Genomic DNA, 27,978 nt, shown 5'->3' with positions numbered 1-27,978 from the left:
AGTGACTCAGAGGGAAAGCTCTTTTCTTTCTCTTTCACTTCTTGTTTGCTTCCCTTTTGGACTGTCACTTTTTTTAAATCTTTAACTATTGTGAAAGCCCAGAAACTCCCAAGGCTCAGAAGCTGAGGCATCAGAATAAAAACCGACAGTCACGAAGCAGAGGAGGAAAACGAGAACAGAGAAAATAGAAGTTCCTCCCTCAGACTCAGCGGGACAGGTAAGGATTTGTCCTGTCTTTCCTCTTCCATGGGGGCTTTGTTCTAGTGCCCCTTTATTCCGTTTGAGAGCCGCGGAGCAGGCAGCCCCATTGTCGCTCCATTCGGTCCCTTTGCGCTGCTTGGCTCTGTAGCTGGAGTGTCCTCTCTCACGTCCGGCGGGCAGAGGACTCCCCAGCCTCCTGCCGGGCGAGGCTGGAGCATCACCTCGTGCAGGACACCTTGGCTGCCCTCCTAGGGGCCACTGCCTGCTGTCCAAAGTCTCCGCTTCTGTGTTATCTTCTCCGCAAACCTCTGCTAAGCTGCAAGGTGCGCCAGGGCGGGCTGTTTTCCCTGATCTCTGTATCCCCAGCTCTCATCCAGGTGGGCTGCATGACAAACGTGGGCTGATTAAGGGGTGTCAGAGATTCCGGGAAAATGACCAGCACCACGAAAAGGCTGAACACTCTAATGGAGAACATTAGGGATGAGCCAAGTTTAAGTCCTGAAGGAGTGCCCTCTGCGGGCTGAGCGCTCACTAGCTCCTCTCTGACGGACTGTTTCTGATCTCTGCTCCTCTCCCCTGCTTTATTACAACCATGGTGATCAAAGGGATCTTTCCTCCCTCCCATCTCATTTTCGTGCGCACTCTCACCTATTCACATCGTTCCTATAGCCTTGAACTTTAGGGTTCTAACCAGAGAGGTTCTTAACTTCGGGTCTATAGGCACCCACGGGGTTCACCGAGAGTTTTTAGGGGGTCTGTGATCTTGGATGGGAAAAATTTCATTTTTATTTCAATAGAATTAGTTTCCTTTCAAATCCCATTCTATTTTGCACAATAGAAAACATTATGTGAAAGGATCCATAGGCGTCCCCAGTGTCCAACGGGTCCAGGACACAAAAACGTTAAGAACTCTTGTTCTCTTAGTCAAAAAGTCATCAGTATTTACTAAGCACCTACTGTGTGCCAGCACTGCCCTAAGAGATGCAGACACAAAAAGATCTTTGAACAGTAGAGAGGCCTTATCTGGTGAGGAGAGGCTAGAGAAGTTGTGGCAGGAAAATGTGGCCCAAACCCAGTGCAACTCTCCCAAGGCTGTCCAGGAGGAAACTGCTTTAGATTATTCTAGTCAGAGAACTTAACACTGGGACATCTCATGCTTTATTTTGGGGAATAAGAACTAGCGTGTCTATAAAAGTGTTAGCATTCCTATAGCACTTCAGAGTTTGTAAAACACTTTAAAATTACTTAGTTTTTCCTCACAGCCACCCTGGGAGGTGATATTACTGTGCCCATTTTTATAGATGGGGAAACTAAGGCAAACAGAGGTGAAAGAATTTTCCCAGGATAAATGTCTGAGGCTCCATTTGACCTCAGGTCTTCCTGACTTCCAGACCCAGCACTCTCTCTCCATTGCACCACCTAACTGCTTTTCGGAACAGAAAGGGAAGAGGATGAGACAATTGAACCAAGAACATTAACAAAGTACTGCTAACTGTACTTTAAAATTTGTGTGGCTTATGTTGTGGAGGCAGCAGGGTCTCACAGTCCAGAGAATAATGGACTTGGAGTCAGAAGACATTAGTTTGAGCCCTCCTGCTGAACCCCTTACTAGCTACAGGATCCTTCTCATCCTCGATTTACTCATCTGTAAAATGGGTGTTGTGGAAGCATCATTGTGAGGATGCAGTAACATAATACATTAAAACTATTTGCATGCGTTAAAGCCCTGTAGAAATGCTAATTATCGTTCTCAAAAATATTATTTAATTTGAGCCCCCAAAAATCACTCCGACAAATGAAGAAATTAGGCATCATCCTCATTTTACACACAGGGAAAGTGAGAACTAAGAAGTTTCAGATCTTTGCGGAAAGTCACAGTGGGAAGTAGGTGGCAAAGCTCAAACCCAAAACAAGACTTGGGGTTTTCTTTCCTCCAATAGTGCTGTCTCTTCTTTGTCACTAGAGAGCACTACAGGGCAACTCAGATGTCAGAGTCAGAGCATTCCCTCCCAGTCAGGAATTAACCAACAGGAGCAGAGAGGGAGAGAATCTACATAAGGACCCTAGGGGGTGCCACAGGGCAAGGGGCCCTGGACATAGAGTCAGAGAGACCTGAATTCAAGTGTAGCTCCAAACATTCACTAACTATGGGATCCTGGGGCAGTCACTGACCCTCTACCTGCCTCAATTTCCTCCCCCATAAAGTGAAGCTAACAACACCTCCCTCTCAGAGTTGCTGTAAAGACCAAATGAGATTCAGAAAGCTCTGAGCTCAGTGCCTGGCACAAAGTATTAAATAAGTCAAAAAGAGCAACCTTCTAATTACTAACATTGAGGAATAAAAGCAGATCTAGGCTCACTAAAGGGGTCCTAGAGGATGCCCAGCACAGAGGCTGAATCCCGGCTTCTTCACCTGGGGTCCATCACTCCCTGCAAGGGAGCTCAGAGGACCCTGTGAACCACAAAGGGGAAAATATTTTGATAACTGTATCTCATAGAATCGGCTTCTTTTGTAACATCTGTATTTTATTTTGCACATTTGAAAGCATTATCTGAGCAAGGGTCCATAAACTTCATCAGACTGTTACCAGGAGTCCAGACACACAAAAGTGCATTCCTGTTCTAAATGGAAGAGGGACCCCCTGCAGTTTGCCTCAACCCCTCACAACTGTAGGGCCACCAGAAAGAGACTTAAAATCACTCAGAGGTTTGACCTAAAGAGGCACACAGGAAAAACCGAGTAGATGAAAGACACCTAGTGATCACTAGGCAAATGTGTCTTGGAGAGATGATGTCTGTGGACATTGAGCTGGTCTTGAAAGGAACAGGAAAAGGAGCATGGTTTGTATGGCTTCAGGGAAAAAGCAAAATTCTTTTTGTTATTTCACGGTCCTCCCTGAAAGAATAATGCTTTTAACACCAAGATTTTTCTAATGATTTTTAACTGACTACAAATCAAGGGACAGTACAAGTTTTGGAAGAATGGGAGTTAAGCATCATCTGCAGGGTAATAAGGAACCATGAGGCAGATATGGACAAGGCTACAAGCTACTACAAATGAGGATTTCTGTGGGATAGACAATATAAGGCATGTAATCAGAGAAAGGTACAGATGAAAACAAAATGACATTTTGACCACAGGAGCTCCAAACTGAGCAAGGATCATAGCAGCACGCAGAAGTACAGAAAGGAGATGGAGCTGCCTCAGAGCCAGGGAGACCTGGGTTCAGGTCCTACCTGACACATACTGTTAGACCTCTTAAGCCCTGAGTGTCCCAGAAAGCTCTTTAAGACTATGAGTTCTGGAGAGGGTTCCTGTCTGCACCAAGAGAGGGAGATTCTCTGTTGAGAGTTCTCACATCAAGGAAATCACAGGTCTAGTTCCTACCTTCCCTTTCACCTCTCCCCCACCAAAAAACAAACACACACCTGGGCTTACCTCCTGACCATGACAAGCAGCTTTTGAGTCAGAAGCCCTGAATTTAAATCATGCCTCTGTCATCCATCACCTATGTGCCTCTGGAGAATCACTTCCCATGTCTGGGCCTCATTTAATTATCTATGAAATGAAAGGGTTGGACAAATCTAAGGCCCTTCTCACTCCAAACCTAAGATTCCAGGATGTGATGACAACTTATCTCAATTATGCCTCTTTTTTTAACTCTCAACATATACAACACATTCCTAACCCCCCCCCAGGCAGCCCCGTTCCAAACGCCAATAAAATTCACTGAAAAGCTCTGTCAGCCATCTTCTACAACAGGTACTTTGTGCTACGTAGGCCTCACCTTTTCCAGGGTTTCATAAGTCTCCTAAAAACCAGCTTTGGGCAGAAGGAAAAGACACACTGAAAATGAAAGCCAAGTTGAGCTCCTTACTGGGTAAGTTAGTAACTACACACACAGATGTGACATGCACACAGAAATGGTGGCTATATTATTACAGGATCCTCAATTTTGAACTGGGAAGAAGCTGTCATTGAGTCCAAGCCCACCTCCCCTCATTTTACAGATGAGATCACTGAGGCCAGAAGGGAAGCGACGCCCAAGGTCACAGAGCCAGTCACTATTTGAGGTGGGATTCCAACTCAAATCTTTCTGTCTCTGAGTCTAGCACTGTATTCACTATGGCACTGTCTTCCACTGGGAAGGAAATGATGAGCTCTGCTGGCTTCACCATCTTTAAGGGCACATCCCATGCAGTGTCCTACAGAAATATCAGCAACATTCAGTTACTGTTTTTACATCTTCTTTAGTGGAACACTTCTTCCATCCTAAGCAGAGCTTTTCTATTTTAAAATTCCATACTCACAGGAACAAAAGATGCCTTGAGCCCCTTCATCTGGCTAGATCCCCAGATCCCCAATCAGTTTGTCACTGACTTTACTTTGCCTTTTTGTAATCAGCTTCTTACTTCCTTCCCCTCCTTGGTCCACTCCTCTATTCTCTCTGCTGTCTTTTAGGCTCCTCGCTCTACTCAACAGATGATATTATCTTCATATTGAAAGGGGCATCAGGGGTCCTATGAAGCTGGGTTCAGGTAGAAAGGGGAGAAGTAGAAAGGATCAAACATTTGGGGTTTGGTTAAGGAAAACAGACAACAGTCAATTACAGGGCCCCATAATAACATTCGGTAAAGGCTGGACAAACCCAGAAGGTGCTCAGGAGGTCACCTAATGACCTCTGCCAGATGAAGGAGAATACCTTTTTCTTCTTTCCTAATGACAGCCAGATGAAGGAAACGCTTTGGAAGTAATCAAACGTGAAAGGCAAGGAGCAATCAACATCTTTTGTAACTTCCCAGCTCCAATTTATAAGATCCTAGAGGTCATCCTTAATAGTCCAACTTCTTTATTTAACAAAGGGGAAATCTGAAGCACAGATAACTTAATGACTTGTCCATGATCACACATCCAGCATTCTTTCTACTATACCACACTGCTTTACGTTTCTATCCCTCTCGTAATCCACAATACAGAGTATCCCAAAAGTCTTGGTGCAGTTTCACATTTCAGTAACTTGAAAGTGTGCTAATATTTTGGGGACTTATGTATATATATATATATATATATATATATATATATATATATATATATATATATATATATATATATATATATGTATATACATATATATGTATATATATATATATATATAGAGAGAGAGAGAGAGAGAGAGAGAGAGGGAGAGAGAGAGAGAGAGAGAGAGAGAGAGAGAGAGAGAGAGAGAAAACTTGACCATCTGTATAAGTGTGCATACCTTACATGTTCATCTAAACTTACATATAAACATGTATGTGTGAAATATGGGTATATCTAAATATGTATACTTTATATATGTGTGTATACATATAAAGAAATGTATATTCAAATCTCAGTTGGTAGCAAATCATTGTGTAATATGGGATAAAGTAAAAGACAAAACCCACCGAAGACACTTCACAGAATCTCAGAATTGAAACAGACCTTAAGAACCACTTAATCCAATCCAAACTTGAACCAAAACTTTTCAATCACATACTTGATAAGTGGTAATCTATCAACTTGAATACAATTAGTAAGGAGGAATGTACTACCCAAGGCAACCCATTCTACTTTTGGACAGTTCCAAATGGGCCGGAAGGTGGCACGATGGATACAATGCCAGGTCTAGAGTCAGAAAACCTTATATGTCTGAGTTCAAATCTTGTCTCAGACACTGACCAGCTGCGTGACCCTCAGCAAGTCACTGAGCCTTGTTTGCCTCAGTTTCTTCATCTGTACAATGAGCTGGAGAAGAAAATGGCAAACCACTTTCAGTATCATGAAAACCCCAAATGGGGTCATGAAGACCCAGCCATGACTGAAATGATGGAGAAACAACTACAAGGAAAATTTGCACGTAGGTGTTTGCATGTTGCTTCCCCCATCAGACTGGGAGATCTTTGTGAGCAAAGACTATTTTTACCATTCTTTGTAGTCTCAGTGATAGCACAATGCTTGGCACATAGTAGGTGCATAATAAATGCTTGCTGACAACTTCTGATAGCCACACCTGGAAGTGACTGTCTTATAGCTTCTTACCACTGCTATTTTTACCTTTCTTTAAAGTCTCAGTGACAGCACAATGCTTGGCACACAGTTGGTGAATAATAAATGCTTGCTGACTACTTCTTATACCAAACTTAGATGTGCCTGTCCTATAACTTCTTCCTCCCACTGCTCCCAGTTCCAGACTGTAGGGCCAAGCAAAATATTTAAAATAATTAAAAGCAGCCTGTATGATATCCCTCTGGGTCTTCTTTGAATTAGACAAAATTTACTAAGTCCTTCAACTGACCATCACATAGCAGAAGTTGAGTCTAGCTGTACTGGACAAGGAATACCAGCTCAGGCTTGAAGAAACAGAGAATGAAGGATTACCATGGCATTCCTTGGGCCTGCCTTGGTCAGATACATTTTGAGTCTTGTATTCAATTCTGGGAGGTTTAGGCTTAGGTCAACCATGTTTTAAGATGGACTTGGAAAAGCTAGAGGGTATCCATCCACAGGAGACTTACCAGAGTTGTGAGATGACTGGTGCCAGTCATTGGAATCAATTGCAGGAAGTAAGGATGTTGGGCCTGCAAAGAAGGGTCAGTTGTTTTGAAGTATTTGATGGGCTGTTAAGCAGAAGAGGAATTGAATTTGCTCTGGCTGGTCTCCAGTGATTGATTAAGGGTAGAAATGTCAAGAGGCAAAATTGGACTTGATGTTAGGAAAATCTTCATAACAATTAGAGCTACCCTGAAATGTAATGGGCTGCTTTGGGAGACATTGGGTTTCCTACCTGGGAGATTTTCCACCAAAAACTAGATGATCATTCTGAGTGATATTATAGGAAAGATTCTTGCTGAAGTACTAGCTGGGCTTAATGGCCAGGGGGTTATCTGGCAACTGTGAAATTCTGTGACATTTATTTTACTCTTCCAAACAGTGATAAAATCCTGAAACCCCAAAGCAAAGTAAAATCCACAATCCAGTGTAATGCTCTTAGAAAAAACAAGGTTCACTACAGTAAAGAATCATGGTACACCAAGAGACATCACCTCATAGCTCTAACCAGAGTCAAGACAACAGGATACCTTGACTGTCAGCAGAATCTGGATCAGAAAAACAGGGTGGCACTAGACAAAAACCAGAAAGACAGAGAAGAGGCAAAGCCAAGGCAGAGCAAGAAAACAGAGGGTGAAGTATCTAAAACAAGGAGCAAAAGACTGAGTCAAGAATTCAGGGAGTCTCAAGATATTTTGTGCCAAAGACCTATTAGGCAGTCTAATGAAGGCTATGCTTCCCATTTAAAAATGATGTTTTAAATACATAAATTAAAAAACATAAACTCTTCCAAAATACAAATTATCTTGAAATACATTATCAAACGATTAAAAAAAGACCCCAAGTTAGGAATACCTCATAGATGGGATGTCAGGTTTAGGATATGAGACAAGGAGGACTAGATTTCATCAATGAATTCTTGGACTTCTTTGTAACTCTCAGAGCAATTCAATCAGTATTACTTGTGTAACAGCCACCCACTTGTGGAAGGAAGGAAGGGAGGGAGGGAGGGAGGAAAGAAGGGGGAAGGGAGGGAAGAAGGAATGTAAAATCAATATGGCCAGTAAATCTTTGTTCCTCACTGACTCCCTGCAAGGGTCCTGTTGTGTCCCCAGTTATTTTCATTAACTATTAGAGGACAGTGGCAAAAGATAACAAGATAACAGTACTCTCAGAGTTCAGCTTGGACAAAAGTTCTTAACCTGGGGTCCAGGAGCTTTTTTTTGCTTCAATAATTTTAGCACTCTACTGCAATATAATGTTTTCTTTATAATTCTGTGGATTTTATTTTATACATTTTACTTTGAGAATGAATCCATACTCTTAAACAGAATAATAGTAACAACTTCCACACAATGAAGAGCCGTTTCTATAAAACTGATCATTATGGTTAAGGCTGAACAAAAGGGGTGCTGCTCTTCATGAAACTTATAAAAGTACATTCTGCCTCTTTGATGGATTATAGTCCTTATCAATTTCAGGAACTCTAGGTTACTCCTTGAGTCAGTCAGGGTCCTCCCTTTGAGAAACAGGTCAGGCTTTTTGTAAGAATGAAGTAAAAATGTTTCAGTGCAGGATGTTATTCCTTAGAAACTGATCAAATACAGATTAAGTTTTCTATCCAAATGAGACTACGAAATTTAGGATAGGACCCTATCCTAGTATTATTTCTTAATATTTTAGGAGAAATAGGAACCCTTAATAGTTATACTTCCATAACACTAACTACCTTCAAAACCTTAAATAAATCATTGACCCTCACTGAGACTCATTGTCCTCATACATACTGTGACAGTGGATTGGACCATCCATGTTGTAAGATTCCTTCTGCTTTTGAACTCTCCAGTCCTATGTTTCATATTTACACAAACTGAGACAAATAGAGACATCGTTGCTGTCTTATAGATTGAATTAGAGCTGATTAGATCAGAAAAGTCTCTGGATTTACTTACTCTGTGCTGTACCAATCAAACTATTAGACAATTATTTTCTAGGGCTAGAAAAAATAATATCAGAATTCATCTGGAAGAACAAAAGGTCCAGAATATCAAGGGAACTAGTGAAAAGAAATGGTAGAGAAAGTGGCCTAGCCCTACCATATCTCAAATTGTATTATAAAGCAGTAATTATCAAAACCACTTGATACTGGCAAAGAAACAGAGGGGTAGACCAGTGGAATAGGTTAGGTACTCAAGACACAGTAGTAAATGAATATTGCCATCTGCTGTCTGATAAACCCAAGGACCCCAGCTTCTGGGATAAGAACTCACTGTTTCACAAAAATTGCTGAGAAAAATGCACAGCAGTGTAGTAGAAACTGGGCACAGACCAATGCCTGATACCAAACACGAGAATAAAGTTCAAATGGATACACGATCTACATATAAAGAATGATACTATGAACACATTAGGGGAGAAAGAAATAGTGTATTTGTCAGATTTATGAAAAATGGAGAAATTTTTGGCCAAAGAAGAGATAAAGAACATTATGAATTGCAAAATGGATAATTTTGATTACATGAAACTGGAAAGGTTTTGCACAAACCAACCCAATGCAACCAAGATGAGAGGAAGTAGAAAACTGGGAAAGAATTTTTGTAACTAATGTCCATGATAAAGACCTCATTTCTAAAATATATAGAGAATTGAAACAAATGTACAAGCATACAAGTCATTCCCCAATTGATAATGGTCATAGGATATGAACAGGCAGTTTGTAGAGGAAGAAATTAAAGCCATCTATAGTCATAAGAAAAAAATGCTCTAAATCACAATTGATTAGAGAGATGCAAATCAAAACAACTCTAGGTACCATATCACACCTATCAGACTGGTCAACATGACAAAACAAGAAGAAGATAAATGCTGGAGAAGATGTGGGAGAGTTGAAGCACCGATTCATTGTTGGTGGAGTTGTGAGTTGATCCAACCATTCTGGAGAGCAATTTGGAACTCTACCAGAAGTTCTACAAAAATGTGAATGCCTTCTGCAGTATCACTTCTAGGACTGTATCCCCAAGGGATCATAAAAATGAGAAAGGGTCCCACATGTACAAAAATCTTTATGGCAACTCTTTTTGTTGTGGCTAAGGACTGGAAATTGAGGGGATGCCCATTAATTGGGGAATGGCTGAACAAATTGTAGTATATAACTGTAATGGAATACTATTGTGCTATAAGAAATGATGAACAGGAAGTCTTCAGAGAGGCCTGAGAGGACTTATATGATCTGATGCTGAGTAAAAGGAGCAGAGCCAGGAGATCTTTGTATGCAGCAACAACTATAGTGTGCAAGGAATTTTTCTGGTAGACTTAGCCCTTCAAAGCAATGCAAAGATCTAAAAAATTCCCAATGGACTCTTGAGGCAAAATCCTTTCTACATCCAGAGAAAGAACTGTGGAAATGGATCACAGAATGAAGCAGACCATTTTCCCTTGTGTTATGTTTTGTTTTGTTTTGTTTTCATGGTTTCTCCTATTCGTTTTGATTCTTCTAAGCAACATGACTACAGTGAAAATGTATTTAATAAGAATGTATGTGTAGAAGTTAGATGAGACATGACATCCTGGGGAAGGATGGGGAAAGGAGGGGGGAAAAGGAGGAGGGAATGGGAAAAAATCTAAGATATATGAAAAATGATTGTAGAAAACTTAAATAAATTAATAATAATAATAATAAAAGAAAAGTTTCTGGATCTTAAAGGAAACAAAAGGTTCCTATCACAGATAAGGGGAGTCACAAATGATGGCAGGAGAACAGTCCTATGAGTGCTTCATCCTGGCTCCATATTTACAAATAAAATTTGGGCATCACAGTGCCAGACTTTTATTTGCAGGTAACTAACCACTTTCAACATGGCCTCTGATGTCCTGATGCCAGCCCCAGTGTGTCTAATTGAGAATGACAAAGGAGAACTGATAGTGAACCAGAAATCACTGGAGATTCTTTCTTCAATAACCGAACCAGTGGTGGTGGTGGCTATTGTCGGCCTGTATCGCACTGGCAAGTCCTACCTGATGAATAAGCTGGCAGGGAAAAAATCAGGTATGTGAAATCAGTAAAGTAATCATATGTATGCATGGGTTAGCACTTTAGCACATTTAACATATATGTTTTTCATTTTGGTGACTTCTCTTCAACAAGGAGGGATAGATCTGGAAAGTCAAGGTCTCATTCTGACCTCTGCCTTAGATGCCTTAGGGCAATCTGGAAGACCAAAGGGAGGTTTCTTCACTTTGCCTTAACAATACCTGACATATAAACATGGATGTATGTTGTGTATTTGTTTTACATGCATAATAAGTACATATTTAATAAAGTGCACATGTATAAGTTATATGTGCTGTATACACTGTGTAAATGATGTAATAAATTGTACAATTGTGCATTGATGTGCATATATGTGGTATAATATGTACATTATGTAATATTTGTGTAACATAGAGCCTATGATAGAATACATGTACCCATTACATGTCTTATGTACAAATATGCAACTTCCATGTATGAATATTTATTTACATATCCATATATACACCACTTTAAAATTTACAAAGCATTTTACATACCATATTCCTTTAGAATCTGATAACAAGCCTATGAGGTCGGTACTACTGGTCTTATCAACATTTTACAGATGAAGAAACTGAGTCATAAGATCCTTGCCAATAATCACAGAGCAAGCACGTATTAGAGTTGAGATTTGAACCCAGGTCTTCCCGAATGGGGCCCTTATACCTTCTGATTTATGCCACACTGACTTAGTTTTACCTTAGAAGAAAACTCAAGATGCCCTTTGGGAATCGGATAACTGTGATGATGATTTTATGTGAGCATTCTAATAAATTTTATGACAAAAGCTATGTGGTAATCAGGGAAAACCAAAGGCAGTCAAAGAATCTGGGCATAGGACCCAATTCTCATATTCACTAAGTAAATTGGAGACAACATTTTGTCTCTCTGACTTCATCTGCAAAATGAAAGAGGGAAATTAAGAGGACATCAAAAGCCTCTTCTGACTCTAAGTCAAAGATCCAGTAACTCATGGACTCCCTTCTATGTTTCCAGACATCTTTTACATTATTCCCATTCACATATGCTAGAATTCAGGCAAACTGGAGAAAGGACTAATTCCTAAACTGGTTGAACCATAACCTGCTTCTATGTCTTCACTGACAAGATTTCCTATTCCTCTTGGTCATATTTCCACAGGTTAAAATGCTACTTAATCTGCAAAGCCCAGTTTAGGTGTGCCTCTTTCTCTATGAAGACATCCCGAGCCCTTAAGCCAAGAAACGAAATGTCCCTCCCCGAATTCCTATTCATATTTTATGCTTGCCTAAGACATATTTGTTTTTTAAGCACAGTTTTCTATGTATATCTTATATCTTCTAAGAAGACAGAAGTTACTGAAAGAAGAGACCATATCCTGTTTATCACAATACCACCCATAGCTTCTAGGGCAGTGCCTTGCACAAAGTAAATAAATAAATGAAATGAATGATAGATGGATGGATAGATGAATGAATGGATGGATGGATGGATAAATGGATGAATAGCGAATAATGAATGAATGAAGAGGAAGTCAATAAGGGAAAACTTCCTAGGTATCTCTACTGGTCTCTGAAATATAAGAAAATGTTCCTACTTGCAATGATCAGGCATTCTGTATCTCTCTGGTGGTAATTTAAAAATTAGACCTAAAATACAGATTCTGTTTTATGTCATTTCCTCTCCTCTTCACTATGGGAAAATAGCCAATTTTCTTGCAGTGAAGGATTAACATTAAACAGCTATACTATTTCCAAGACACTCACTAAATATGAGTCCCCAGATTGTTCCATGCTCATCTCTCCAAACTCTTGTGCAGGCTTCTCCCTTGGCTCCACAGTGCAGTCTCACACCAAGGGCATCTGGATGTGGTGTGTTCCTCATCCCAAGAAACCAAATCACATTCTTGTTCTCCTGGACACAGAGGGCCTGGGTGATGTGGAGAAGGTAAGAATGGAGGACACTGTTCATGTCTGATTATGAAAGAGAGCATACCATGACTATTATAACTTTTAGACCTGAAAAAACCCCAGGGAGTTGAATTGTCATCTAGTATACAGGTATGCTGTTGTAGGAGCAGTCATGGGAGCAGAAAAGTTTCATGCAATAAGGTCAGGAAATGTGTTCTGATTCCTAGGGTGACAACAAGAATGACACGTGGATCTTTGCCCTGGCTGTGCTACTGAGCAGCACCTTTGTCTATAACAGCATGGGAACCATCAACCAGCAGGCCATGGACCAGGTGAAGTATCCTTTCTGGGACTTGGGAGAAGAGGACAGTTGAGGAAGGGAAGAGGGGGGCCACTACTTCCCCCAGTATCTCTCTGAAGCCCATGTTCTGTTCCTCATGTTCTAATGGCAGGTATAAGAGTGTATATGTGTTGTGTGCATATACATACACACATATATACACATATTCACATATCACAGGTTTTCACACACATATATACATATCACAAGTTTCAGAGAAATTACTCATGTTTCATGATGAAAAAGTAATCAGCTGGCTCAGGGCCAAGGGGAAGTAAAAGTTTTCAGAGAAGTGAAGGAATTGTGGAACAAGAGCTGACACTTTCTTCTGCCATATTTCCTTAATTAATTTCCCAGCTATGTGACTGAGTTGTCAGAGCGCATCAAGAGCAAATCTACCCCCAACACTGATGGAGTAGAAAACTCCTCAGACTTTGTGACATTCTTTCCAGATTTTGTGTGGACTGTGCGCGATTTCACCTTGGAGCTGGAAATTAATGGGGAACCCATCACCTCTGATGAGTACCTGGAGATCGCACTGAAGCCTAAGAAAGGTTCTAGGGCCTGAGAGTTGGGCAGTGATATGGGGAATAAGGGGAGGAGAAAGCAGGGAGAGGAACCATCTCCCAAATTTATTTTATATTCTGAATACAGATTTCTCTAGTTATGGTTCCCTGCCTATTTGAAGACAAGGAAAGTTATTCCTTTTTGGCCTAATCCAGAGTGTTGCCTTCAGTGAAAAACTGAACCCCTCTTCTATCTTAGGAACAAGTCCTTTGTCTTTTTTCATCATCATCATCATCATCATTACCATCAGCTAGCTTTTATTAGCTATCTATATTGTGCCAACTACAGTGCTAAACATTGGATGTACAAAGAAGGGTGTGTGGGAGAACAGTCCCTGCCTTCAAGAAGCCCATAATTTAATGGGGAAGTCAACATGCAAAGACCTAGTACTAATAAACTTATATTGAACCAAAGATAGGTTCCCGAAAGGGGCATCACTTTACAGAGCTTCTCTGAAGTCCAGGCTCTATTGTCTGTTACAAGACTCCTCCTCTTCTCTCAGGCAAACCAGAGGAAGTTAAAATGTTCAACCTACCTCGTCAGTGTATCCGCCAGTTCTTCCCCAAGAAGAAATGCTTTATCTTTGATCTACCAACACACCGAAAGAAGCTTTCTCAGCTCGAGAAACTTCATGACAGCGAATTGGAACCTGAATTTGTGGAACAAGTTGAAAGTTTCTGCTTCTATATCTTCCAGCATTCCAATGTGAAAACTCTCCAGGGAGGCATCAAAGTCAATGGGCCCCGTGAGTCTTTTGTCCCTCCTATTCACTTCCAGTACTTTTCTTTGGCTGTTTTTAAGAGTACTGAAGAGGAAAGCAGAAGGGAGCACCCTCCCAGGACAGCCCCTCATAAAGATATAATCTGCTGGACTTGATAACAAAAAACCTTTCTGGTTTCCTGTCCATAGTCTCTCATTTACATAGTCTCTCATCATGGGCTCTCCTTGCTCCTCCTCTGTCAGAAAATCTCTAAAAGGCTAAATAACTTCCTTAAAATATAATAAAAAGTTAGAGCTAGAAAAGGCTAACCTGAAAAGTTACGCTTCTTTTAACTATACCCAATCCTCCACCAATGGTGTAATAGTTAAGACAATGAAATGCTTATCCTATCATTTACCATGATACATTCTGACCATGTCCAAAAGAGGGGAGACAAATGGAGTTATCTAGAGAATGCCCAGAGCTACCCTGTTTAGGAGAGAGGCTGTACCTTTTTCTATTCTATCCATCGCTTCTCATTATTACCATATAGGACACATCTTGCTCCCATATTAAAAAATTTCCTGGAAGTTTCACAGAATCATAAAATATTAGAGTATGAAAGGGTTGATTTGAAAACTTTCAAGACTCTATGTCCAAGACTTTCCCAATAGTACAAGAATTAAGATATAAATGAATTAATATGCAATGAAAAGTCAAGTGTACATACCCATTACTTGGCATGACAGGTTCTGACTATTCTCCTGATGGTTCTGACCTCTTCCATTTTTCTTTTCTCTATAGGTCTAGAAAATCTCATTCTGACCTATGTTGAGGCCATCACCAGTGGAGAAATGCCTTGTATGGAAAATGCAGTCCTGGCACTGGCTCAAATAGAGAACTCAGCTGCAGTTCAGCGGGCCCTGACACACTATGAAGTGATAATGATAAAAAGGGTCCAGTTCCCTACAGAAACCCTTCGGGAGTTGTTGGATATACATGCCACCTGTGAGAGTGAAGCCATTGCAGTCTTCATCAAGGATTCTTTCAAAGATGTGGACCAGAAATTCCAAAAGGAATTGGCGGTACTTTGGCTACTCCTATTCATGGGAAAGGAAGGGTCTACAGTAAGGAGGGAAGGTCTGGAAAGAAAAAGGAGGCTCTTCCTGAGAACAACAGCTTACTAGAGTCTAAGGTCATAATCTTCAGTCAGTCATGTGATCCTGAAAGTTCATTTGCAACCTCCTTTAAGTAAAAAATCACATGGCAAATGTTTTCTAAAAGGCGATGGTTGACTATGATATTGCAATACACATATCATTAATTTTGAGACATTGAAAAGTACACATGAAAGAGTTTGAAGAATTGAGGATTGTGATCCAAGGTAAAGATAGTAAGGGAAAGGGGCTTTAGGAAATTACATACTGTCCATAGTGATTTGTCCTCTTCATATCATCTTTAAGATCTCTTAGGACAGATACATCAGGAGAACCTGTAAAATTAATTCTAGAATCAGGGCATGGTGCTGCTTAGATACATAGGTGGGAGGGGGCAAGGGTTTTTTGGAGAATTCATCTCTAGAAATTCTGGTAAGCTTCTGATATATTCTACCAATTGTACCTTTTACCCCTCGTTTCCTTTATATTGCTTAAAGAGGCAGCTAGAAGCCAAGCGTGATGCCTTTTGTCAGCAAAACCAGGACGAGTCAACAAAACAGTGCAGATCTTTGCTTCAGGATATTTTCAGTCCTCTGGAGGAAGCAGTGAAAAATGGGGACTTCTCTAAACCAGGGGGCTATGGTCTCTTTCTGCAGAAGACCAAGGAGTTGAAACAGAAATACTACCAGCAGCCCAGGAAGGGGATACAGGTGAACCCTCCCATTAGCAATAGATTCAGGGAGGAGGTGGGGAGGGAACTTTGGGAGTCATTACCAAGCCTTGACGTGAATGAAAGTAATGCTAAACTGAATGTTCCACTGACAAGGCCAGTGTCCTGTGAACAGCCAACCTTTTACCCCAACAGCTTTATTTCCTTTTGCTAATTCATTGTTTTCCCTTTGCCAGGCTGAGGAGACTCTGCAAGAATACTTGAAGTCCAAGGAAGATATAGCTGATGCAATCCTGCAGGCAGACCAGTCACTCTCAGCAAAGGAAAGGGATATTGAAGGTGAGAAATCCATGAATATGGTCCTATATCATCTGGCAAACCCTCAACAGATAACTTTAACATGACTTGGCCATTAATATGCGGAAAGAGTTCTTTCTTGTTACCAACACCTCCTCTGTCTATAGGCATGTAGGTACACTTGTTTGTTGGTTACTAGATCACATGTTGGAGAATGTTTTTGATCAACACCGAGAAGTTCAGTCTTTTAAATTGAGATAACAAACCAGGGCAGAATGCTGCACCGGGAACCAGTGAACCTTCACCTCTGTAATTTTCTCCAATTTTTCATTATCCTCAGTGGAGCGTGTGAAAACTCAGGCTGCAGAGGCTGCTGCAAAACAGTTGGAGGAAATGCAAAAGAAGACCCAGCAGATGATGGAGCAGAATGAAAGAAGCTACAAGGAGCATATAAACCAATTGACTGAAAAGATGGAAACAGAACGGAAACAGTTAATAGAAGAACAGAAGAATAACCTAGCTCTGAAACTCCAGGTATGTAAATCCAGGCCTTCATCCCTACGAAGTGGTTTCTAATCTTTAAAATACTGTATAAAAAAAGATGCAAAGGACTTTGGAGCATGAAGGGACTTCAGAGATAATCAAAGCCATTCCCTGTCATGAGTCTACTCCTGACAAAGGTCTCATATAAATCCTTCATAGAGGAGTCAGCCAACATGCTGGGTACCTTCCTTAACTTTTCTTGACAAAGACCCTAGTGGAGTATGTGAAGTGTCTACTGGCAACTGCTCACTCTTGCCACACGATCTTTTCAAAACAAGCTTCTCTGATTAATAGCATCCTTCACCCTGATTGCCTTGAGTAAATCATAATTGGTAATGTACCTACTTACACCCATCATGTGCTTCTCTCTTGCCCTGTGGCTGATCCTTACCTCTTCCAGGTTGATCAAGTAATGAAATAAATTAAATTTAGATTCCATATGCTACTGTTTCAGTCTTTCCTACTATTTGGTCATCACTCCATTTTTGTTAGAAATAAACATTTTTATTTCAGAATTGCCAATTCCTTTCCTTACCTCCCCTTTTTAACTTCATCATTTTTAAATAATATTTTTATCAACAAGCTTATTTTCATTTTGCTTAACATTTTTTAAAAATTGTAACACACTTTTTATCTCATCTTAAATTGTTTCTATTTCTCTTACAAAAGATCAAATACCCTAATTCACAGCATATCTAATGACATGGTTAAAGTATCCTATTATTTTTGTGGAGAAATGATTGCTTTATGCACCAGGAACTCTCCCTAGACCATCTTTGGTTTCCCTGGACCAGACTCTCCCCAGATCTACTTAATTTTAGGCTTTTGATAAAGAAATTCTTTGAGGTCACTTTGGGTTTTGAATGCCTTTTTCTATATCCAGGTAAAATGACCAAATTCAAGGAATATTTAATTTTCAACTACAATTATTTCCCTTCAAGATCAAAGTACATACACACATAATACATACACACATACTTTATAAACTATATAGAATATATACACACCACATTGTTCATAAGTATATAACATATATAGAGTTTATGTAGATAAGTGTATACATAATTTTCTACTGCAATTATTTCCTGTCAAAATTAAAGTGTCTGTGTATGCATGTGTGTGTGTATGTGTGTGTGTGTATATATATGTATGTGTGTGTGGATTTATATGTATATATGTATGTAAATGTGTGCGTGCATGTGAGCGTATGTATTTTACATATATTATATTTTTATATATAGTATCTATATCTACACCTATATACAAACATACAAACTTTACTCTTGAAGGGGAAATAATTACAACAGGAAATTAAATATTCCCTGAACTCGATTATATGTATTTATGTATGTAAAAAGCAAACTATAGTTGTTGGTATTATTTTCTGACATAGCTAAGAACTCTGGGGAAATGTGTAACATCATTTTTGCTTAAGTAATTTCAATTTTTTTTCTTATTTAATATATGTCTTTATCATTCTGAAATTTGATAATGGACCATCTTGGAGACTGGAATTTTTAATTTCTTCATGCTGAAATCCCATGAATTCTTTCCACTTGTGAGATGTTGTCAGTCCTGATTTACTCTGGGAAATATTCTCTGCTCACATATATCTTCATTATGGAGTTGAATTTTCGTTTTTGTCAGTACCCTCTAGAATCCCAGTTAAATCCTTGATCCTCTTGATATTTCTTCCATTATCTTTATCCTATTGTGGTCAATATTGGTGTTGGTTGGGGAACATCTAGGATTGTTCTACACTGTCTTGTTCATTATCTTTTTCATTTTGTTCAACTCTCTTCATTAGGTTTTTTCCTCCTGCCCTGGATGTTTTCAGTTTTGTGTGACTCTGTAATCTCATTGATTGTTCTCTGTCTTCCCTTATTCTTTTTTTCTCTCCTTGGGCCTCTTCTGTTTCTTCAGCGAACTAATTATGTGCATTCTTTTCTCTTGGTATCTCTACTCTCATGTCGGGTGCTGATTCCTTTTTTTTCCTTTGCTCTCTGGGTCTGAAAGCTCAACCATACACTATATGGTGACTGCATGGCTCTGAATGAGGCTAACAATCTCTCCATCTCTTAGTTTCCTCATCTATAAAATAGTCAATTCACTTAATGACCTACTTCACTGGGGTGGAGTGAGCAAAGGGCTTTGCAAACCTGTAAGCACTACGTCAATGGCAGTTAATATTTGATGTTGTAGAGCTTATTAATTGCATTGGAGTTTTTGCTTGACTTCATTTGTAGGATAAACTTTACTTTTATCCCTTGTACTTCTATAGCCTTTTTCTTTTTAACCACTGTGAGAGGCAAATGCCCCTGGATTTGGAACAAACAGCCAGCCCTTCTTCCAGAAGGAGAAGGCAGGCACAGGGGGCTGATATGTAGCCTGTATTCTGTTTTATAACAGCTCCTCCTCCCATTACCTATTCCAGATGCTACTGTGGATGCTCAGCCTGTGCAGTTCTGACTTGGTTTCTCAGCAGACTGCCTTCTGCTGCCTCCTCACACCCTACTCTAACCCTCTGTGCCAGGCAGCTGGTGGTAGAAGCTGCCACTCTGGCCCCTCCTCCAGCCCTTTTCATTCCAGTCCTTAGCCTTGGACAAACATTCCATACATCATTTAGAGGCTCTGGAGATATACTTACTTGGTCAGGTGATCAGTATTCTCAGACTTCTGTGTGGTCCCTTTTGATTCCATTTTCTCAAATTTTATTTCTTTCTCTTCAGGAACAGGAAAAATTACTAAAAGGTGGATTCCAAAATGAATCGGAGCAGCTTAAAAACCAAATCAAGGCTCTGGAGAACAGACTGAATGAATCCCGAAAAAGGGGAGGAGGCTGTATCATATGCTGAAGACTGGGGCCTTCTCCTTCTTGTTCACCCACAACATAACTTGAAGAAGAGTTCAGGATCCCTGTGACTTATGGAACATTTGTTGTGTGAGGGCTATTGAAATGCAAGGCTTACAAAGCTGAAGTTATGATTTACTTAGTTTTCTGTCCAGTTGTAACCAGTACCACATTTAAAAACCTACTGATTTTCCCTAAAGACCTAAAGATGACTTCAAAATAGGGAAAAAGCATGTGACTATTCTTTTGTATTTGATTCTAATTTAAACTGTCTCAATCAATTTTTCTCCATTTTTCATGAATAAAGTAGGGCTCTTGGTATTTATATGCATATCCCATGTAGAACTATATTCAGAAATAAAACAATTTCTTATGAATAATGGTCATTTGTGAAAAATTTGGTCCCCAAATGAGTGGGAGAAGGGTCATTTCAAGGTGACAGAATGAAGACTCTCATTGTGATGTTGGTTGTGGTGTGGGAGGATGAGCCCAGACCCAGACACTCTCTCTCTCTGGCCCCATCCTGGCACAATCATTCCCACCTCCTCCAGTCCTGTGGATCTCACTTCACCCATTGATGGGAATGAAGAGAGGAGGGGGGCCAAGAGGCAGTCTCCTACTCACTCATCAAACTTCCTTCTACCATAAAATGGACATAGGAAGAGCTGGCAGAGTGCTCTTCCTGTGTCCAGTATGGTCTGGATTCACTTACTCATCCTTCTTTGAGGGAAACTATCACAATGTGCACAAATAGAAGCTCTTTTATTCTTCTTGAGCCCCTTGTTAGTACTCCCAGCAATTAAGAGAAGGCTATTTCTCTCCTACCTCAGTGATTCTTAACATTTTGTATGTCATGGATCCCTTTGACAATGTGGTAAAAACCTAGAGACTCCTCAGATTAATGCTTTTAAATGCATAAATATGCATATATGCACATACATTAAATTTTAAAAAACCAAAAAACTCTACATTTGATGCTATTTGAGTGACCTGAGGCAAGTCATATTACTTCCCTAGACCTCACTTTTCTCATGTGTAAAATGAGAGGGTTCAACAACATGGCTTTTGATGTCCCTCATATTTCAGAGAGTCTGTGTTATAGAATAGGAAAATATAAATATAAATGGGAATGGGAATGTATAAATTATATATATATAGATATACATTTACACATATTCGCATGCATACATACATAAAAATGTATGTAAATATGTGCATATTCAAGAAGATTTTGCTGTTGTTCACTCATCTCAGTCATATTGGACTCTTCAGAAGCCCCATTTGGGGTTTTCTTGGGAAAAATATTATAGTGGTTTGCCATCTCCTTCTCCATCTCATTTTACAGATGAAGAAAATGAGGGAAAGAGGGTGAAGTGAGTTGACCAGAGTCTCATAGCTAGCGAGTGCCTGACACCAGATGTGACCTCAGAAAGATGAGGGTAAATGGTAGCAGATAAAAAGTGTTGATGTGTTAACCCTTTAATGCCAGCAGTCAGGGACACTCCACTGACCTAGTGGAGTGACCTAGGTCATCTACCTGAAGAATTTGCAATGTGACACGCTGGGCTCTTTATTTATCCTGGAAGGTATAAAGAATGTTTAGGTAGCTTTTGAGGTTGGCAATAGAAAATACTTCTGTTGAAGCCCTCACATCAGGGGAATATTTAGGCACCTTCCTCATTTCTCAAACACTGTACCCACACATCTGCTTTAACCTCCAATTCTAGACTCAGGGAGTTAGAAACAGCAAGAGTTTCCATAAAAGCATTTTGAAAAGACATAGAAAGAAGAGAAGAGAGGAGAAGGAAGAGCAAATAAGGGAAGAGCTTAGAGAAAGAGGAAACTTGTGAGTGCGTTAATGAACAGTGTGGTTTGAAGTCTCCTGAAAATGGTAAAGGTTATTTCCAAGGTTTCTCTCCTTTTCTTTGCCTCTTTTCCCTGGGCCTTGGAAGTTTGTTTCAGAATTAAAACCTGGTGAAAAGGGACAAGGAGACAGATTCAATAATACATATTTTCTTAGCATTTATGCAACCAAACAGCTTCCTCTGGCCTTAGCTACTTAGTAAACAGTCTGACAATGGCCCCTGGCATTGGGTTCTGGAGACACTGCAACTCATGCCCCTTAAGGCAGTGAGAACTGCTGAGGGGGCTGGCCCATTCCACAGGTGGCATATCTCAGAAGACAGAGCAAGACAAGCTTAAAGGAAAAAGAATGTAGCCATTGTGTGGGATGGCTCAGATCCCTACTTAAATCAATTACTCAGAGGCCTCTCAAAGTGATGAAAGAAAGTTTATTTACTAGATTCTCGAGAATCAGGACAATCCTTCCTATACCAGTTCACCTGGAGTAGGAAAGCTGAAGACAAAGAAAAGACAGTGATTTATATAGACCTTAACGCAAGTCCCTCTCCCCCCCCCCCACTGACCATTATTCTCATTAGCTGAGAATATGACCTTACATTCTAGACACAAAATTTAACCAATCCCTTTTAAAATGAAGACTCTGAAGAATTAGGTAAACTTTATCCAATCATTGAAACCCTAATGTACTACACAGTTTTATATCCTTATATGGAATTATTCTGTTCTAAAAATATAGTAACCTTGAGCCTCTTAGTCATACCTCACCCCTGGGAGAAGAATTACAATCTGAGAAGTCTTCACTAAACCTATCCCACTCAATCCCTCCTCTTATTTATTAACCTGAAGACTTCTCACCGATATTTCAACCACAGTTCTGTAACATGATCTCACACTGTCTATTAATCTCCTCATCCCAATCAGGATCATTCCTGTGTTTTGTCTCCACAGGTGCCCATCCTTCCTTCTTTAGTATCATCAACCAAATGGGTCCTTCTGTCCTCTCTTCTACTCTAGCAAGTTTTAGTAGAGAATTTCTAACTATTTTAGTAATAAGTGAAATCAAACAAGGTGAACAAATAGGAAGTAATATGATACCACTAATTGCTATGATGCCAAACCACAGTAATCTCTTCCACCAGCTCCCTTCAAAACAGGACCACCAATACGTATTGAAAAGGGAGTTCCAAATTTGTACAGGAACATGAGTAACCTTCCTGATATTTTTGGTGATCACTTTCACCATTCTTCCATTATCATCAAGTTTTCAAGCAATATGTGGATAAATTGAGCTTTCCACAAACTCCCCCTTCTTCTGCAAGTAAATAATCTAAGATCAACCTATGTTGCAGTACTGTTTCCCTAGTTTGTGTGGCTTGATCAGCCAAGAAGTCCAAAGCCTTTGCTGTTTGATTGGTTATAATTTCAACTACTGCTTTGAGTCTGATTAGTCTATTTAATAGATATATAGGGGTTCTATAACCCCAGCTCTCATCTTGAGCCCAAGTTGCAGGCCCATACTCTCTGATTATCCTCTCAGGAGACCAAGTGTCACCCCACCCATTTGCATTTCCAGTTTGAGTGAGGGAAGTGTCAATGTTCCTCTTCCTTTTGGCTAGATCATCATAGAGAGGAACCCCCAGATGCCGTTTCCCTGATTCAGGCAAGAAAAAGAATTTAGGTCTCACCAATCCAATATAATAAGCACCCCTTCAGTTTAACGGAAGGTGAGTATAAGCTGTCTGTCCCCATATCCAATAATGTCCTCTCAAAGCAGGATTTTCCTCTAGAAACAGTCTTACCCTATAATCCACAGCCGGAAAGTACTTCCTCCTTTCATGATCTCTGACTTACACCTCCATAGTTGTTGCTTACTCTTCCATATACAATGTTGATAATTCTCCCCAGTTCTATTGATTACACTCCAGAAAGTATCAAACATCATCCTATGTGTCCCATTCTTCCACTTCCATACCCATTCTTTATATTCTGTGTTATTCTTAGTACTATTCATATATATGCAACTCCACAAATAGTCATAGTCATGACCCCTTCACATTCTTTCCCTTATGAATCCTTCCCTTCATACAGAGATTCAAAGGGAAAGGTAAATTAATGAACTGTCCATTTAGAGGTTCCATCTCATACAGCAGTCTGGGGAGAAGTATCATCCTATGCAGTTTTCTGATCTGGATGCTTCTTCAAACAGTCTTCAGCACAGCATCTCAGCATCTTCTTCTCTTTATCTTCTTGTAGAAATCCAGATGTCCACTCTCCTACAAAACTGAACTTAATACCATCTTAGATTCCCATTCCTATCACTCTTACAAAAATCAAAATTGAAACTTTGACAAATTGTCATTTTTAAAAAAGAAAAGAAAAGAAAAGAAAATTCACATTAAAATGCAGCTTCTACATTTCACAGTAATTCATTATTCATTCCCTCATTAGGAAGATGAGATTTCACTGAGGAGTCAATACCAGGCTCCAATACTTACATAAATACAATAAATAATCATTTTTAACACAGTGTGTATCACATCATAAAACAATTTCAACTTCTGATCATGTGATGCTTCTTTTAAAGCATTTACAATATAGTCCACAAACCATTTTTCATTTAACATTAACCAACTAAGATAAAATAATAACTATGCATGCTAGCCTCACAAGCCCTTGACCTCATTGTCTCCACACTATTACTAAGAATTAAAGGACCCTAACTTATTGTTGTTGGTCTAAAGTCCTAAACCTATTAGCTTAATTTTAGACTTAGTCTCAGATGTTCCCCTACCAACAATCTATTATTCAGCAGATCTGGTATTATTACTTACAAAACTTTTGATTTTAGGAATTTGCCATTAAGAGTAGGGACGCTGCAGGGAAACAGCATCTCCCTTACTTCATGGCAGTTCCAGGAAGGAGGAGATTGTCAACTGGCATTCAGCCAGGCTGAAAGTCTACCAGGTGTCAGTGGGGAAATTGAGTCAGGAGAATCCTACCTCAGCCCAGGCTGAACAGCCACTCTCCCGACCTTCCCATGAGATCACCTTTTTGCAGTTCATACCAGCATCTCACAGGCTTACTGGCATCATGGATCAGTGGCTCAGACCGCCTCTCTTGCTATCCACACCCGGAGTTAGACTCAGAAGAACAGTCAGTTAATAGTCCCACAAAAATCTTAAAATAGCAAGCTCCAATAATCAGTTTCAGACATGACTAATTTCACATTGGCCAAGGAACATCTTTTGAAGCAGGTCTTAAGTAGCCTGCATTCCTTTCTATACATGTTCTAGTTCCTGATTGAATAACAATCCTAAGTCATTGCTCTAGTAGATTTATATCTGTTTCCCAAACTACTTTATCCCTTTCTAACCCTGCTCAATCTAAAAGAATGAGCTACACATGTGATAAGTTCAAACACTAACTTGAATTTTTATGTTCATGTAATGAATTCAAATCAAAACAATCATTTAACTTTCAATGCCAAATATTACCAGAGACTACCTACCTCTAAGAAAATTAGACTGAAATTCTTTTCCCCAAACTGAGGATGTCTCTGATTTAGTCTCAGTAAATAATCCAGTTAATTGTCTTAATACTAATTGCTTTTACATCATTTTGTAACCTGTAAAGACCTCATTCCAAGTTGGGACTTTTGTCTATTACCCCAAAAGAGTTTTAGTCTCATTTGTCTAAAGGCCCTGGAAAGCCTGACTTTGAAAACTCCTTGTTTGTTTGTTTTTTCCATGTGAATCGGCTCTCCTAAGGTCCACTCTATCACTATGCCCAAGTCTATTCTACTTCCCACTCTTAATTCTATTAGTCCAAATCTCCAGTTTACTGGCCACTCCCATCAAGACCATTCCTGGAGCTCCCAGACCACCTGGGGCCACCCTTTTTTGTAAGGGACTCCTTTCCCTGAATCCCTCTGTAAATAAAATACAATTACAGTTAACTTTAAATCCCAGTCTTGTTTAGTGGAACAATGATACAACATCTATTTATTCCCATTAGATTTAGAAAGAATGTTCCCAGGGGTTTTATTTACATCTTAGATCTTAAATTTGCCCTAAAAAGCCAATCACTGAAGATCATTTTTTATACGTTTTCAAATTCTCACCAAGCAAGTTCTATATACTATCTCCTCAACTGCTGGGGCCATACTTGTTACTAGCCTGAGGACTGCTTCTTCTCCCACATATACACACAGTGTACCAGCTTTAGGTTTTTGCATTAGAATTACAAATGGCAAGCATAATTTTCATAAGTGATAACAAATTGTTTTAGCTATGAACCTGAACAATAAATTTCAGATGACATCAATTGCATTTTCATATGCTATCAGAGAAACTAAATTCTTCCCACTTTTGTAACTTACAAATACAAATTGGATACGTAGGCCTTCCAAAAACTCATACAAAAGATTTTACAAAGTATTTCTTAATACAACAAATATTTCCTTTCTTATGAACATTTTACAATTTATCACAATCCCCTTGAAACTAATTGACAGAAATCACAAGAAAAGACCTAAACCCAAAGCCTTTTCACATTTGCCCATAAACTTTCTTTTACAAACATAACTTTAGAGTAAATGCTTGATTCATGGCAAAAACAATTTTAGCTAAAATTTCCTTTTCAACAACAAAAATAAACTTTTAACGTAATACATCCTCAGATGGAACAGGCTTGAAAATCACACCTATGTGTGTGTGTGTGTGTGTGTGTGTGTGTATATATATATATATATATATATATATATATATATATATATATATGTACATTTTTAAAGCATTCTCATTTTCTTAATAAGAATGCTATAACAAGGAAACTCATAAAAAAATTCATAACAGCTCTTTTTAACCAATTCATTAATTAACTTACCAATGCAATTTCCAATACAATATTTAGATGGATTACCTAAAAATTAAAACTTAAAAGAAGCCATTAACCTATTCAGCTCTTTTTTATAACCAAATATAAGTTTCAAATTATCAAATTTCTATCACATCCTTTTAAAACCCCAATCTATATGTAATAAATTACAAATTCAAAATCGTGTAACAATTAAATTAGATTAATGTTGCATCTAACAAATACCTATCCTTTTATTACTGGATCTAACATTTTTGGCAGAAATGCCACTGGGTGTCTCTGCCCTCCTCTTATTTGTGCCAGGATTCCCAAGGCCATCCCCTTCTGGCCCTCCCACTCTGCAAAGAAAAAGAAAAATCTAAACTTATTATCTTTTTACTTTAAAAACATTGTCTGACATAAAATATATTGATCTAATTAAACCTAAATTCAAAACTCTCAGCTCTAAGTTGCTTACTTGAGATTTTTTTTACTTTCTAATCTTCTGCTTACTTCCACCAAACTTTAATGAATTCGAACCTATCTTAAACATTAAATTAAAAATGACACATTTCACCTATTCACAGTTCCAAATATGACCAGAATGAATTCAATTAACTTTCTGTTATTTCCCATTACACTAAAATTTCTTCTTTTGGGTGAGGCAGGAAATGGTTAAATGCTTGCTAGCATGCCTCTTTGGTCTGAGGGAAAAAGATAAATTCCCTCCCTTCCTTTTGTACTTCTTTCAAGTCTTCTGATTACACAGTACCCGTGCTCCTCTCATCATCTCTACCTGCTTAAATTCTCTTGCCTTTCCCTCAAGCCACTTTGAAACTGCACATAACTTATTTCTTTCTACTCCTAACCTGACACTTCTCCTACATTCTTTTACTTGCTGTTACCAACTATATAAACTGAAAAGTAAAATAATTTTTCTCTCCTTTTCTCTCCCTCCTTGTCCCTCTGCCCCTCTGAAACTGATCTGGAGGGGTTGAAGAGAGGAGTAACAAGAATTTCAAGGACAATTCAGCTCAGCCTTTCTGCTCCTGCTGGCTGGCTGGTTAAATTTACAACCTTATCAGATAAAAACAGAGACACATAGACTTTCATTCACACAGAAATTCCAACACAACATATACAGACTAAACATTTAACAGAATAGAATAGTACATATAGGTTTAAATTTTTGGCAAACCCAATCCTCGGAGGAACCATATTTGGGCCAGATTGTGCCTCCTCCTCCGATATCTTTTCACGCCATATGAAGCAACAATACTTAATCATCTTCTTCTACATTCTTTTCTCTATAATTTGGAAATTCATGCCAATTTTGTAATCAGTTTCCCAAAGGACTATTTACAGGTATTTCCTGACTCCATTCTGAAGCTTGGTGGGGTTTG

The 27,978-nt window shown here is 39.2% G+C and overlaps 2 protein-coding genes across 9 annotated transcripts in view; both read left to right on the top strand.

Moving 5' to 3' along the window:
* The window catches only part of LOC140529956 (guanylate-binding protein 7-like), a 433,747-nt gene that overhangs the window by 55,188 nt on the left and 350,581 nt on the right, over nucleotides 1–27,978 (top strand). The gene's annotated exons all lie outside the window — the stretch shown is intronic.
* On the top strand, nucleotides 45–20,238 carry LOC140529954 (guanylate-binding protein 2-like). 3 transcript variants are annotated; one of them, XM_072649003.1, is made up of 11 exons: nucleotides 45–217; nucleotides 10,609–10,817; nucleotides 12,643–12,770; nucleotides 12,961–13,070; nucleotides 13,431–13,627; nucleotides 14,143–14,385; nucleotides 15,145–15,467; nucleotides 15,995–16,207; nucleotides 16,404–16,506; nucleotides 16,805–16,998; nucleotides 19,737–20,238. In XM_072649003.1, the coding sequence occupies exons 2-11, from the start codon at nucleotides 10,628–10,630 to the stop codon at nucleotides 19,860–19,862; spliced, it is 1,827 nt and encodes a 608-aa protein (XP_072505104.1). In that variant the 5' UTR covers nucleotides 45–217; nucleotides 10,609–10,627; the 3' UTR covers nucleotides 19,863–20,238. The 3 variants fall into 3 exon arrangements, with proteins under 3 accessions (XP_072505104.1, XP_072505105.1, XP_072505107.1); XM_072649004.1 differs by having other exon boundaries at nucleotides 10,589–10,817; XM_072649006.1 differs by having other exon boundaries at nucleotides 47–217; nucleotides 15,145–15,425.

This window comes from Notamacropus eugenii, chromosome 2 (genome assembly GCF_028372415.1).
Source record: "Notamacropus eugenii isolate mMacEug1 chromosome 2, mMacEug1.pri_v2, whole genome shotgun sequence".
Classification (NCBI taxonomy): Eukaryota; Metazoa; Chordata; class Mammalia; order Diprotodontia; family Macropodidae; genus Notamacropus; species Notamacropus eugenii.
Note: the sequence above shows the minus strand (reverse complement) of the source record. Positions and strands in the feature narration are given on the sequence as shown.

What these genes read in the sequence shown, in the direction of transcription:
- LOC140529954 (XM_072649003.1), top strand. Translation starts at nt 10,628, where the DNA reads ATGGCCTCTGATGTCCTGATGCCAGCCCCAGTGTGTCTAATTGAGAAT. An exon ending in CAGGCCATGGACCAGGTGAA is followed by an intron (nt 13,071 to 13,430) that starts GTATCCTTTCTG and finishes TTAATTTCCCAG; the next exon opens with CTATGTGACTGAGTTGTCAG. An exon ending in ACCTAGCTCTGAAACTCCAG is followed by an intron (nt 16,999 to 19,736) that starts GTATGTAAATCC and finishes CTTTCTCTTCAG; the next exon opens with GAACAGGAAAAATTACTAAA.